The sequence below is a fragment of the Aulonocara sp. 'chitande type north' Nkhata Bay genome, linkage group LG6 (assembly GCF_057382095.1).
Source record: "Aulonocara sp. 'chitande type north' Nkhata Bay isolate Kocher_YH1m ecotype deep benthic linkage group LG6, A_spYH_male_GT1.1, whole genome shotgun sequence".
Taxonomy (NCBI): Eukaryota; Metazoa; Chordata; class Actinopteri; order Cichliformes; family Cichlidae; genus Aulonocara; species Aulonocara sp. 'chitande type north' Nkhata Bay.
Genome location: NC_141349.1, coordinates 798,322 through 812,196, shown reverse-complemented (window position 1 = coordinate 812,196; position 13,875 = coordinate 798,322). Strand labels below are relative to the sequence as shown.

Here is a 13,875-nt window from a genome sequence, read left to right as displayed (position 1 = left end):
TTGCAATATAAAAAATAAATAAAAAATGTAAACATCTATGTTTAGTGAACTTTGCAGTGTTGCTCTGTGGTGCAGCTACGACACTGTAGCAAAGTTTACACACTGTGTCTACTTGATCCACGTCTGACTCCGCCAACCCATAATGTTTCCACACCACTGAAGTTTTTTTTCTTTTTTTACCTCTCTTTTCAACCAACGGCAGTCACTCTCCTCTCCAAATAACTTCTGCTTAGCTTTCCAAGCTTTCCGAACTTCCCTCGGGTCCTCTTAATTGTTGTGACGTATGTTCGAAATGCAGAGAGGTGCGCTCGATTTGCCACACGGAGCAGCGCGAGAGTAAAGCACGAGGGAGGGGCTAATAATCGGCTCAGTCATTTTTAATGATCGTTGAAAGCCCAGATCGTAATCGTGATTAAAATTCGATTAATTGAGCAGCCCTACTCTGAAAGTAACACACCATTGATTAATGCTTCAATATTAAATATGATTGCTACCGAAACACAGGCCCTTAAATAGTTAAATGATTACTTAAAAAGCCATCACCCGGCCGTCTTAGCTAATCATAGGCCCATCACCAACGTCCTTATATTTCCATAAATCATAAAAGAGTAGCTGTCAAACAGCTAACTGATCATCTGCACAGATAAAGGTCCCAAGTTCGACTCCCCCCTCTGACCTGTCAGTGTGGAGTTTACTCATGGCAGTGACATGGTCTCGTACTGTCACATTCCCAGTAAAGAGTGATTTATTTTAACTGGAACATTTTGGGCTGCAGGTAGTTTTTCTGCATCTTTATGCAGAAACAATCCAAAAACTAAGAATGGAAACTATCCATTTCTCTACTGCTTTGTGACCTCTGGGATTGAGATAACTGGAGCTGAGTCGAACCTAAACGTGTGTTTGTGAGCAAAGACATTCTTAGCTTTGAAGGTCACATAATCATCAAAGCACAGCAGAGACAAAACACATACTGAGCAGGCACGTCTGATATCTTTACAAGCAGCCAGCATCAAAAATGTTGAAAACATATCTGCAACCTTGAGATGAGACAGGAAGAGGAGAGGAAACATGAGACAAAGAGGAAAGCCACATTGCTCGAGTGCCTCTGTAAAGAGGGTCTCAGCAAAGTCATGTCTTCAGGGGAGCTTTCCCCCACCCTCCCCCATCACACCCTCCTCCCAGAGACAGGCTTCCTTCAGAGAAATGCACGAGCGGCTCGAATGGCTGCTCTCCCAGCCGGTATCTGACACTGCAGAGCTGAAGAAGCTCCACCTTCATCACAGAGCAGACAGCAACACACTGCAAAGGAACACGGCTGATGAGAAACTCTACCAACAGCTGTGTGTCCAGTTCAATGAAATGTGCTTCATGCTCACTGGTTAGCTAACAGGACTTAGTGTTAGCAGCAATCAACCAACCCACTGATGTCATATTCCTGACTTTATTCTGATGTAAACACTGTAACTAAAAGCAATGTTTTAGGTGTTAGACCTGCATCAGTTTTTCCGCGGGGGCTTCATACATGTAGTTTTTTCATGCCCACTTTAATATGAGCAGTACACGATTTAATGTTTTTAAAAGCACAGCGCCTGGACAGCAACTCTCTTAATAATTCTGATTTCATTTCTACTAGTGGAGCATTAAGGAAAATACTGGTAATTTTTTATTTAAAGATTATCATATGTTCAATTCAATTTTATTTATATAGCGCCAAATCACAACAAAAGTCGCCTGAAGGCGCTTCATAGGTACTTGTAAGGCCTCTTTATCAGAATATTAAAATTCTGCTCACAAAAACATTGAGAATTGAGATATTTTATGCAGTTTCCCTTTCTTACGTGTAGTGTACAGGATGATGGTGGAGGTAGTGTTTTTACTGGACACTGGTGATGCTGGTGCAAAAGTACTTATGGGGCCTGACATGTGCCCAGATGATCTACAGCCCGGGTAGAATAGAAAGCCTCACAGCTAGTAACGTCCTGATGTGTGGTGATTTCCTGAATCTACTAATGAACTTTGAGAAGACACCTCTCCTGACTTTAACACTATGCTATTTAAAAGCATGTCATGGACTTGCCAGTGTCAAGCATGTTGGTGGTAGCACTGTGCTCTGGGACTGGTTTGCTGCCACTGGTACACTGTGCAGTAACAGAATAATGAAGGAGCACTATCTTCAAATTCACCAACTTCACCTCAAATCAACAGTTAGACGACTGAAACTTGGACACAGACGGGAGTTCCAACAGAACAACGATCCCAAGCACACAACACTGTTTTTGGAATGGATAAAGCAAGCTAGCATTAAGGTTCTGGAATGTCCCTCTGGACACCCCCAAACTCGGGTCTTCTGCCCAGAAGACTCATCACATATCTGGGCTGAAATATGCAGAAGCTTGTTGATGGCTACATGTGCAACGTGCTAAGAGATGTTTAACCCAATATTAGTGGGGGTGTATGCATCTATTTGAGCCGTATATACACTTTTGACCCGGTTTGGATTAGCGAAACTCCAAATTTTAATCCAACTCAAGCATTTCAAAGTAATTAATGATGCTGTACAATCACTCCACCGTAGAAAATGAACAGTTCAAAGAAACTGACAATCACGCAGATGATGAGTGTATGTATGTATGTAATCATTAGTGTATTAGCTAAAATCATATGCCATATTGTATCAGTGTACACAAAATGCTACCTGTAGTGAGCACACCGCCTCTTCCAGGCTATACCAAGACATCTGCATCACCCGAACCACAGGACAAGACTGTTTTCGATGTGTGTTACACTGAGGCAAAGCCCAGCGATGGAAAATCAAGGGTGAAAATGGCTCTTCAAACTGTCACTGATAAAATGCTGCATTTATAATTTGCATCTCACTAATAAACCATTTGTTACATAAAGACAAGGCGAGCAAGGGATTAAACCGGCAGCTGCCTGGGTCTCATCATCGTAACAAGCGGTCAATGTTGGGCCAAAACACGTGACCCGGCTGCTGCAGCCTTTGTAGAGCCTACGATGTAACCTAGCTAACTGTCCAATGCCGCTGTCAGCATCCATGCTTGTGTGTAATGATGTGTTCATGTGTGGTCGTCTCCCGGGGTTTCGTACGTGGTGCCAGCAAAGAGGAAAAATAAAACGCTGGGATTGTTTTTCCTTCTCGCTAGCTTCCACCTAAGCATGATATAGCATGTTCTGACTGAGAGATTTCTGAACAAATTCAAACGTACAGCTCTGTTATCACTTCCAGCATAAATGAAGACAGAAAACTAAACAGCAGTGACGTTTGTAGGGTTACTGAAGTTGGGCTAGCTGGTATATAATGATGTGCTATGTGATCGCTAGCGACACAGCTATGTTAGGTAAACACAGTGAAGCTGGAGGATGAACGCTAACTTTCTTCCACTCGATAAAAGTTAACGTGAAGGTTCCTGATGGTTAGAGACAAATGCAATCGCATGGCAGGATGCTGTAAACGGACCAAACTTCAGTCAGGAGAACAACTGAGATTATTCAGCCACAATACGGTGGCTGTAGCTCAGGTGGTAGAGCAGGTCATCTACTGATCGGAAGGTTGGTGGTTCGATTCCTGGCTTCCCCTAGTCTGCATGCCAAATATCCTTGGGCAAGATACTAACCCCAAATTGCTCTCCGATGCATCCATCGGAGTATGTGTGTGTGAATGTTAGCTATAAAGCACTTAGAAAAATGTGCGAATGTGTCAGGGTCCTGGGTCTGAGCGACCCAGGATCCCTGAGCAGTTATGAATTATATTATTATATGTATTTTGGTGTTGCTTCCCTTCTCTGTGCTTGTGTGTGTGTATATATATATATGTGTGTGTGGCTGAGCACCTGTTTATAGGCGGCGTCAGGCCTGGAGGGTGTGGTCCTGCAAGGGGACTGGCCACACCCGAAGCCACACACCTGCTGCTGATCAGGCCTCGTCGGGGGAGCTACTTAAGAGAGTCTTGGAGCTCCCACCGACGCGGGATCATTGCATGAGACTCCACGTTAGTCTTCTGCTTAGTTAAAGTCTGAGTGTATGCCTACTGGAATTAAGTGTCTTGACGGCTGCCTCTGTCATTTTCCCCTCAGGAGGAGCGTGGAACATCGGAGGGCAGCAGGCACGGGGTGTGTGTGGACACACGAGAGTGGAGAACACGGAGCACGGACTTTTTGGGAAGACACGACACGGGAGTCACGGGAGAGCACGGGGATTTACTGTTATTGTTTCCATCACTGTAAATAAACGCACTGTTTATACACAGAGTACCGCGCCTGGGTCCTCCTTCCCCACTCCTTCCACGGTGTGCCATGCCGCACCGTGACAGAATGGGTGAATGCACAAGTTGTGTAAAAAAGCGCTATATAAGAACCAGTCCATTTACAATACGAGGTTAGTCATTAATGTACTGCAACAACATGGGAATAGAGCAGCTGTGAGAGGATTCAGCATTAATGAATCAATGGTACAGAAGTGGAGGAAGCAAGAAGAATGAGTTGAGTAAAGTTTTATCCAATTTTGTTTCGCTTAATGCGCCTTATAATCCGGTGTGCCTTATGTATGAAAACAGACCCGTTCATCAGCAGTGTGCCTTATGGTCTGAAAAACACGATATGTTGGATGACACTGTGTGGAGCTGTTAAAAGCCTGGCTCAACATGCAGTACTGCATGTACTGTTTAAGGAGCTGTAGCAGTACCCCGGGCAAACTTGCCAGGACGTTGCTGACATCACACATGTCTGACCCCTGAGATCATCATTATCAGTGTGAGAACAACACAGGGAGGAAACACCCTGAGACGTGACATCTGGTTTGGGAGGACAAATGTGTCATTCTTCCATGTTCCAGATGTGCCGGCTCTCCAAAGAGCCTCCATTTACTGTCAAGGATCAAACTACAACCCAGATAACCTCCTCAGCAGCAAACCCTGGAGCTGAGCCAGGAGACTGCATCTTGTGGTTTTCAACCCGGGCATCATATTAAATGTAAAGGACTCATAAACACTGGTGAAGCACAAAGCAGCAGGATATTACTCGCTCTGACGCGCTACGGGGTGGGACTGGTGATGGATAGATGGAGATGCTTGAAAAAGAGCTGGTGGGGGCCGACTACACACTTACTATTAGATCTTCACACTGAGTGAAACCCAGCAGCAGAGGCTGAGAGCAGCTTTTAGTTTCATGCTTTCACCCTGAAACTCTGTTAATACAAATTCATAATGTTTAAATGACACACAACACACAACCTTTGCTTGATATTCTATCATCTGCATGAAAATGGAACAACCACAAAATCAGAGACTTTTCTCTGGAAGTGAGAAAACACGTCCTAACACAGCACATTTAAAAAAGGAATATAGTTTGGAAAGCACACCCCGACTTTCAATCTCCACCAGCACCTTGAAGCTTTTCCACTCGAGCCTCATGTCACCCACCCACCCACCCACTCGGACTCGACGTAATGATGAACACATCAGGGTTCACTATCTCACCCAGTGACACACTGATGTGCAGACCGGTGTGGCCGGGGCTCAAACCACAGCTCCTTAAAGCTCTTTGACTGTTAGCTTTACCTGTGGGTTCAACAGGAAACCAACATTCATAGATTTCCTGTCCTATATGCAAATAACTCGTTCTACCCCCAGTAACAGCTCTGTGTCTGAAATAATGTGAAAAGACAGGAGTTTACTGGAGCTGGACCTTGACTGTGTCTCATCAACTTCCTGTTGAGCCAGGGAGATGTGTGTGGTCTTTTTGTTTTAACAGGGGGATGGAAAGCAAACAGTTGTGGGACAGAAGAGCAGTGGACATGGATGCGTGAGGAGAGCGTTCAGCAGGTGTGCAAATCTGAGCACATCAGTCTAAAAGTGTGTGACCGAGCTCTGTGTGTCATCCACACTGGACGTCTCTCTGTGGAGACGACTGCAGTAACATGTTTACAGTAAGCTACAGTCAGCAACTCTGACCATCCCGCTTTCTGAGCTATTTTGCCCCGCCCCCCAAAAAAGCCACAAACGATATTGAGGCTGACACAGTCTATGACGTGTATGTACTCTGCACTGAGCTAATGATAATAATTGGTATTAAATATTTAATACTTACTTTGTTACTATAATACTATAGTTTCTGTCACAGTTCATTTTACCTGTTATAGAGTGAAATAATGTGGAGCTTTGGACACGAGCGAGCTGGGAGCAGCCTGGCTTTGCTCCGGACTTTAACTGTGTCAGTAACAGCTCACATTTAAATTCACATATTCACAAAGAGTCGAGCACCTGTGTCAGACTGAGCCAATCCAATCGCACACCTGTCTGTTCACACATGTCACACAAACCCACAAATCAAACAACGAAAGTCAGAAAGCAGCAGGAGGATGGACAAAGGTATAGCGCCAATAAAAAAGCTCATCAGGTGACAAACAGACAACGACTGCACTGAGAAAGGAATTCACTCCTCAGGTAGGTGCGAGGAGCCTGAAACGAAGGCAGAGCTGCATTTGCAAAGTGAACTAAGTTTGAATCATGAAGAGTGAGCGAAAGACAGAGCTGAGTGTCCTGGAGCTGAACGAAAGGATGAGGAGCTGTGAGACTTTACTGAAAAAGTCACTTAAACATGTGATCAGCGCCAAGAAAGATGGAGGACATCCTCACCTCTCTGACCACACACCTCTGAAAGCAGTTCCCAGAAATGTTGCGCTAAACTTCAGCGTTCAACATGCGCACGCAGCGCACTGAACCTGACCATGAGCAGATCCTACAGGACACAAAACCGCACAGCCCTCAGCTTTGTCCTTAGAAATTCTAATAAATCAGAAATGATTTCTCCCACTGAGACTCTCAGTCTTTACCAGCTTCACTTCACTTTGGTTTTTGATGCTTTGAAAGGTGACAAAAAGCTGATTCTGGATTTTTTTTTTCTGCGTACTCCTCTTTTTACGAAGAAACTTTAACACATCATCATCATCATCCTCTAGATATGACACTCACATAAACTGTGTCGTATTTTTCCTCCAAGTACACCAGTGACCCTTTCAGAGGCAGCTTTGCCGTGGAGTCGGAGCCGGGTGGCAGCTGCAGGTCTCCGGCTGCTTCTCCAAACTCAAACAGCTCCTCCAGCTTCAGAGCCCGAGTCACAGCACCCAGACCCGCCAAGTACCAGCAGAGCCACCAGCAGAGTCGGGACACGGCCTTCATCTCCATCTTCACCTGAGGATTCCCACCGACCTACGAGCTGAGCGCAGCGGCGGAGTGACACCGGCGGGAGGACGGGCGCACGGATGGATGGATGGAGAGCGATGGGAGTGACGACCGCACAACTTCCGGAGACTTTTTCAAAATAACGTGAAGTAAAGCTAGAAGTTAGAACTTTTTAAAAGATAAAAAACTGAGTGAGGGACAGCTTTAGAAATGCGCGCCATCCTTTTTTGCTTTTAGCCTTTACACGTGACGTGTTGTCTAAGTTGAACTTGTGTCTGTAAAATATAAGTTTGTCACACAGTGCTCCGTTGGTCCCATGCATCACTGCCATCTACCGAGCGCAGTCTGTAACTTCATACAACCACAATCGGACTTGTTCGGAAACCCGAGAAGATGATGAGCTGATTTGTGCTGCTGGGGTCAGCGGGGGGTCAGGTGTGCAGCTACCTGAGGTGTTCCGGGGCCTGTGAGGGAATGAAGCTTGTGATGACGTCACTACAGCGTGCTGCTTTCATCACTGGCATAGGGTCTCTGACTGATATAAATGAAGACATTTGGTCTGAGTTGTTGGACCCCATGAAAAGGCCAGTTTACACAGGAGCATCGTCACAGGAACCTTTTTTGAAAAAGGTCACAGATTTGAATCTGGTGTGAGGTGTGATGCAGGCAACATCCAATCAGCTGCAAAATATTTTTTAATCCTTCAACAGATTAATTTTCCTTACAAAGCCTGTATATAAAGGGTGGAAGTAACAGCTGTTGCTTATTGTTTTCTGGACTCATTTCTGTTTTCAAGGTTCAAGGTTCAAGGTTCTTTATTTGTCACATGCATAGTTATACAAGTATAACACACAGTGAAATGTAACCTGACACGCTCCTCGACATGTGCAAAAATGGGGGGGGGGTAGAGGAAGAACATTATATATATATATATATAGTATATACACTGGGTGAATGTGCAGTAGTAGCAGCAAGCAGGTGAATTCTGTACATTAATATGAATAGACATCTGACTATTTTACAGAATAGACGATATAAACATATTTAAAATTAAAGGAATTGAAATGTACATTGTGCCTTGGTTTAGTGTCTGGAAGAGTCCTGACTCAGTCAATTATAGATGATGTGAGAGGGCGGGTGTGTGTGTTTAGGGCACGGATGGCTTGGGGATAGAAGCTCCTCTTGAGTCTCTCTGTCCTTGCCCGGAAGATGCGGAACCTTCTACCAGATTGCAGAAGTTGGAACAGTTTGTTGCCAGGATGGGACGGGTCCTTCAGTATCTGCGCTGCTCTAGTCCGGCATCTCCTGGTGTAGGTGTCCTGAAGCGGGGGGAGAGCAATCCTGCAGCAGCGTTCTGCTGTACGGATCACTCTCTGGAGAGCTTTTTGGTCCTTCGCACAGCTGTTCCCAAACCACGATGTCATGTTCTGTGTGAGGATGCTCTCCACAGCACCGGTATGTTTTTTTACAAACCATGTAGGTAGAAGGATTTTAAGCTTTGTGGACAGACTGCAGCACTCAGCAAGTTGTGTTATTTGTATGAGGTGCCGTAAGGGACATTACTACTGAAACGCTCTCACACACACTACTGAAAAACCAAGGCGTTTCAGTTGAACAGGAAGTTAATTCTTGACAAGGAAACTGAAGGAAAAAGTGGTAGATTTCAAACAAACCACTACACAGATGTCTACTCAGCAACCTGCTAGTTAGGGGTGGGTTTTTATAATCGATTTATCAATTAAAATCGATTCTGGCTTGGATAACGTGAAATTGATTCATTAAAATCCTGAATCAATTTTTTTATTTAAATTTATTTTGCCCGAAATGCCAAAATCTCTGGTTAAACCTCACAAAATTTCAACAACCACCAAACAGCTAAGACAGTAAATGAGAGCAGGAGATTGTGCACAAAGACGTAAACACAAAGCTCGACCCACCGACGGATCAGGATCAGTGAGATGTCGCCTTTCTCACCGACGGCACGGACACGGTCGGGGCTGAAAGCCGACAGCTCGCTGAGTCTGATCCGTCGGTGGGTCGAGCTTTGTGTTCACGCCCTTTTTGCGCTGATTCTGAAGCTGTTAGTTTGATCTCTCTCCAAACATTTGTGACTGAACCAGCAGCAAAAGAAGATCCAAACTGTGCTTCACATAAACATCGTCATGAATTCACTCTGACTTTTACTGTTTTGCTTCCACCACGATAAAATCTCACTTCATGCACAGCTCTCTCTCTCTCTCTCTCTCTCTCTCTCTCTCTTTCTCTCTCTCTCTCTCTCTCCAACAACAGTTTCCCGTCTAAAAATCTGTTTTCTGCATTATTCGCTTGCTTGTTACGCACAAGTCTACCGTTGTTTACAGCCTGTCGGACGCTGTTTTTTTCGTTTTACTTACTTCCGAAAAGAAAACCTAATTTCTGCCGTTCAATACTGAACAAATTTAAACTTTTTAAAATTATGCAAAATTGCAAAACGCTGTGTCTCTAAAACCTCTGTAGCGTCAGAGGTAATGTTCATATGTTGATTAATGGTTTTCTTTCATTTGTGATGTACTGCAGAATATTTTTATAAAATCCCAGAACAGGAAAATCTCCTTCATGTTTTTCTGTTTTATCTTCAGCTACTTTGACACAAAGGCCTCTGCTGTGATGCTCACACCTTTGATAAAGTCTTGCGTGTGTCAGCTTCCTTTTTATAGATACAAAAATATGTAAATGTACTGATCTGAATTATAATATTTCTGACTGTCAAAATTTCCCAGAATCAAATCGAATTGAATCAAATCAAATTGAATCGAATCGAATCGATTCTGGACCTTAGTGAGACAGCTGCATTACTTAACAATATGTTAGCCTCAGCATAAGTCAAAATTTAGAATATGGTTTCTATGGGTTTTTTTTGGCATATGTGCTTTTTGTCTTTTTTAGCAAAGAAAAAAATATCTTAAAATCATCAATAAAACCAGGGAGAGAAGGCTTAGCGTTCCTCCATTTAGCACAATGGATATGATATTTACTCAAAAGTAAAAAGCTGACATTGCCCTAGCAATAAATTTGGGAGCACTGATGAGAAATTATTGTATATCATAAAAATATTAATCAAATGAAGCAGAGGCAGTGGGACCAGTTCACAAAATATGTTATATTCTCTTTGAGAACAGTTTAGACATTGACTTATTTTGAAGTCTTTCTTAAAAATTGATATTCCTTGTATGTCGTTAGAATTTTTGATGTGTTAACAACTGAGTTGCCAATATAAAAAGCTTAGGGGAAACAGGACATACTTGCCGAATTCCCTGTTTCACCTTGAATCCATTCCTTGATTCAAAGAAGCTAAAATATTGTTAAGTAATGCGGCTGCTTCACTTAGGCTACAAGTACAGCAGTCCCCAGCCCCCAGGTCCTGGACCAGTACCGGTCTGTGAGTCGTTTGGTACCAGGTCGCAAGAGTTGAGGCTTGAGTTTGAAATGTATGGTTTTCAGGGTATTTATCGTTTTTTTATTTTTATGTCGTTTACGTGGCGAAAAAAAGGTTGGGGACCGCTGTACTGGCAGGTTGCTGAGTAGACATCCTTGTAGTGTTTTGAAATATACCACTTTTTCCATCAGTTTCCTTGTCAGGAAATAACTTCCTGTTCAGCGGAAATGCCTCTGGTTTCAGTGGAGTGTGTCAGAGCGTTTCAGTTGTGCGTGTGAGAGCGTTTCAGTTGTGCGTGTGAGAGCGTTTCAGTAGTGTGTCAGAGCGTTTCAGTTGTGCGTGTGAGAGCGTTTCAGTTGTGCGTGTGAGAGCGTTTCAGTAGTGTGTGTGAGAGCGTTTCAGTTGTGCGTGTGAGAGCGTTTCAGTAGTGTGTGTGAGAGCGTTTCAGTAGTGTGTGTGAGAGCGTTTCAGTAGTGTGTGTGAGAGCGTTTCAGTTGTGCGTGTGAGAGCGTTTCAGTAGTGTGTGTGAGAGCGTTTCAGTTGTGCGTGTGAGAGCGTTTCAGTAGTGTGTGTCAGAGCGTTTCAGTTGTGCGTGTGAGAGCGTTTCAGTAGTGTGTGTCAGAGCGTTTCAGTTGTGCGTGTGAGAGCGTTTCAGTAGTGTGTGTCAGAGCGTTTCAGTAGTGTGTGTGAGAGCTAAAATTTCAGTAGTGTGTGTGAGAGCGTTTCAGTAGTACGTGTCAGAGCGTTTCAGTTGTGCGTGTGAGAGCTAAAATTTCAGTAGTGTGTGTGAGAGCGTTTCAGTAGTGTGTGTGAGAGCTAAAATTTCAGTAGTGTGTGCGAGAGCTAAAATTTCAGTAGTGTGTGTGAAAGCGTTTCAGTAGTGTGTGTGAGAGCGTTTCAGTAGTGTGTGTGAGAGCTAAAATTTCAGTAGTGTGTGTGAGAGCGTTTCAGTAGTGTGTGTGAGAGCGTTTCAGTAGTGTGTGTGAGAGCTAAAATTTCAGTAGTGTGTGTGAGAGCGTTTCAGTAGTGTGTGTGAGAGCGTTTCAGTAGTGTGTGTGAGAGCTAAAATTTCAGTAGTGTGTGTGAGAGCGTTTCAGTAGTGTGTGTGAGAGCGTTTCAGTAGTGTGTGTGAAAGCGTTTCAGTTGTGCGTGTGAAAGCGTTTCAGTAGTGCGTGTGAAAGCGTTTCAGTAGTGCGTGTGAAAGCGTTTCAGTAGTACGTGTGAAAGCGTTTCAGTAGTGCGTGTGAAAGCGTTTCAGTAGTACGTGTGAAAGCGTTTCAGTTGTGCGTGTGAAAGCGTTTCAGTAGTGCGTGTGAAAGCGTTTCAGTAGTGCGTGTGAAAGCGTTTCAGTAGTACGTGTGAAAGCGTTTCAGTAGTGCGTGTGAAAGCGTTTCAGTAGTGTGTGTGAGAGCGTTTCAGTAGTACGTGTGAAAGCGTTTCAGTTGTTTGTGTGAAAGCGTTTCAGTAGTACGTGTGAAAGCGTTTCAGTTGTTTGTGTGAAAGCGTTTCAGTAGTACGCGTGAAAGCGTTTCAGTAGTACGTGTGAAAGCGTTTCAGTTGTTTGTGTGAAAGCGTTTCAGTAGTACGCGTGAAAGCGTTTCAGTAGTACGTGTGAAAGCGTTTCAGTAGTGTGTGTTAAAGCGTTTCAGTAGTGCGTGTGAAAGCGTTTCAGTAGTACGTGTGAAAGCGTTTCAGTAGTACGTGTGAAAGCGTTTCAGTAGTGTGTGTGAAAGCGTTTCAGTTGTGCGTGTGAAAGCGTTTCAGTAGTGCGTGTGAAAGCGTTTCAGTAGTACGTGTGAAAGCGTTTCAGTAGTACGTGTGAAAGCGTTTCAGTAGTGCGTGTGAGAGCGTTTCAGTAGTGTGTGTGAAAGCGTTTCAGTTGTGCGTGTGAAAGCGTTTCAGTAGTGCGTGTGAAAGCGTTTCAGTAGTGCGTGTGAAAGCGTTTCAGTAGTACGTGTGAAAGCGTTTCAGTAGTGCGTGTGAAAGCGTTTCAGTAGTACGTGTGAAAGCGTTTCAGTTGTGCGTGTGAAAGCGTTTCAGTAGTGCGTGTGAAAGCGTTTCAGTAGTGCGTGTGAAAGCGTTTCAGTAGTACGTGTGAAAGCGTTTCAGTAGTGCGTGTGAAAGCGTTTCAGTAGTGTGTGTGAGAGCGTTTCAGTAGTACGTGTGAAAGCGTTTCAGTTGTTTGTGTGAAAGCGTTTCAGTAGTACGCGTGAAAGCGTTTCAGTAGTACGTGTGAAAGCGTTTCAGTTGTTTGTGTGAAAGCGTTTCAGTTGTTTGTGTGAAAGCGTTTCAATTGTGCGTGTGAAAGCGTTTCAGTAGTGTGTGTTAAAGCGTTTCAGTAGTACGTGTGAGAGTGTTTCAGTAGTGTGTGTGAAAGCGTTTCAGTAGTGTGTGTGAGAGCTAAAATTTCAGTAGTGTGTGTGAAAGCGTTTCAAGGTTCAAGGTTCAAGGTTCTTTATTATTTGTCACATGCATAGTTATACAAGTATAACACACAGTGAAATGTAGCCTGACACGCTCCTCGACATGTGCAAAAATTTGGGGGGGGGGGGGGGGGGGGGTGTAGAGGAAGAACATTATATATATATATATACACACACACACATATAGTATATACACTGGGTGAATGTGCAGTAGTAGCAGCAAGCAGGTGAATTCTGTACATTAATATGAATAGACATCTGACTATTTTACAGGATAGACAATATAAACATATTTGAAATTAAAGGAATTGAAATGTACATTGTGCCTTGGTTTAGTGTCTGGAAGAGTCCTGTCTCAGTCAATTATAGATGATGTGAGAGGGCGGGTGTGTGTGTTTAGGGCACGGATGGCTTGGGGATAGAAGCTCCTCTTGAGTCTCTCTGTCCTTGCCCGGAAGATGCGGAACCTTCTACCAGATTGCAGAAGTTGGAACAGTTTGTTGCCAGGATGGGACGGGTCCTTCAGTATCTGCGCAGCTCTAGTCCGGCATCTCCTGGTGTAGGTGTCCTGAAGCGGGGGGAGAGCAATCCTGCAGCAGCGTTCTGCTGTACGGATCACTCTCTGGAGAGCTTTTTGGTCCTTCACACAGCTGTTCCTGAACCACGATGTCATGTTCTGTGTGAGGATGCTCTCCACAGCGCCTGTATAGAAAATCCTGAGGATATTTGGAGAGACCCTGAACTTCCTCAGTTGTCATAGGTGATACAGGCGCTGCCTAGCCTTTTTGGTCTGGACCTGAATGTGGGCAGCCCATGTCAGGTCTGAGGAGATGTGGACA

At 44.2% G+C, this 13,875-nt stretch overlaps 1 protein-coding gene across 2 annotated transcripts in view; it reads right to left on the bottom strand.

The window, feature by feature from the left end:
- Positions 1–7,401, bottom strand: part of LOC147326954 (nidogen-1-like) — a 37,688-nt gene extending 30,287 nt beyond the window's left edge. Inside the window, exon 1 of one of the 2 annotated variants that reach the window (XM_086294551.1) lies at positions 6,989–7,401. In XM_086294551.1, coding sequence (XP_086150677.1) covers positions 6,989–7,201 — 213 coding nt within the window. In that variant the 5' untranslated portion in view covers positions 7,202–7,401. The remainder of the gene's footprint in view (positions 1–6,988) is intronic. The other variant, XM_086294550.1, reaches the window with a different exon arrangement.
- Positions 7,402–13,875: the final 6,474 nt, after the last annotated feature.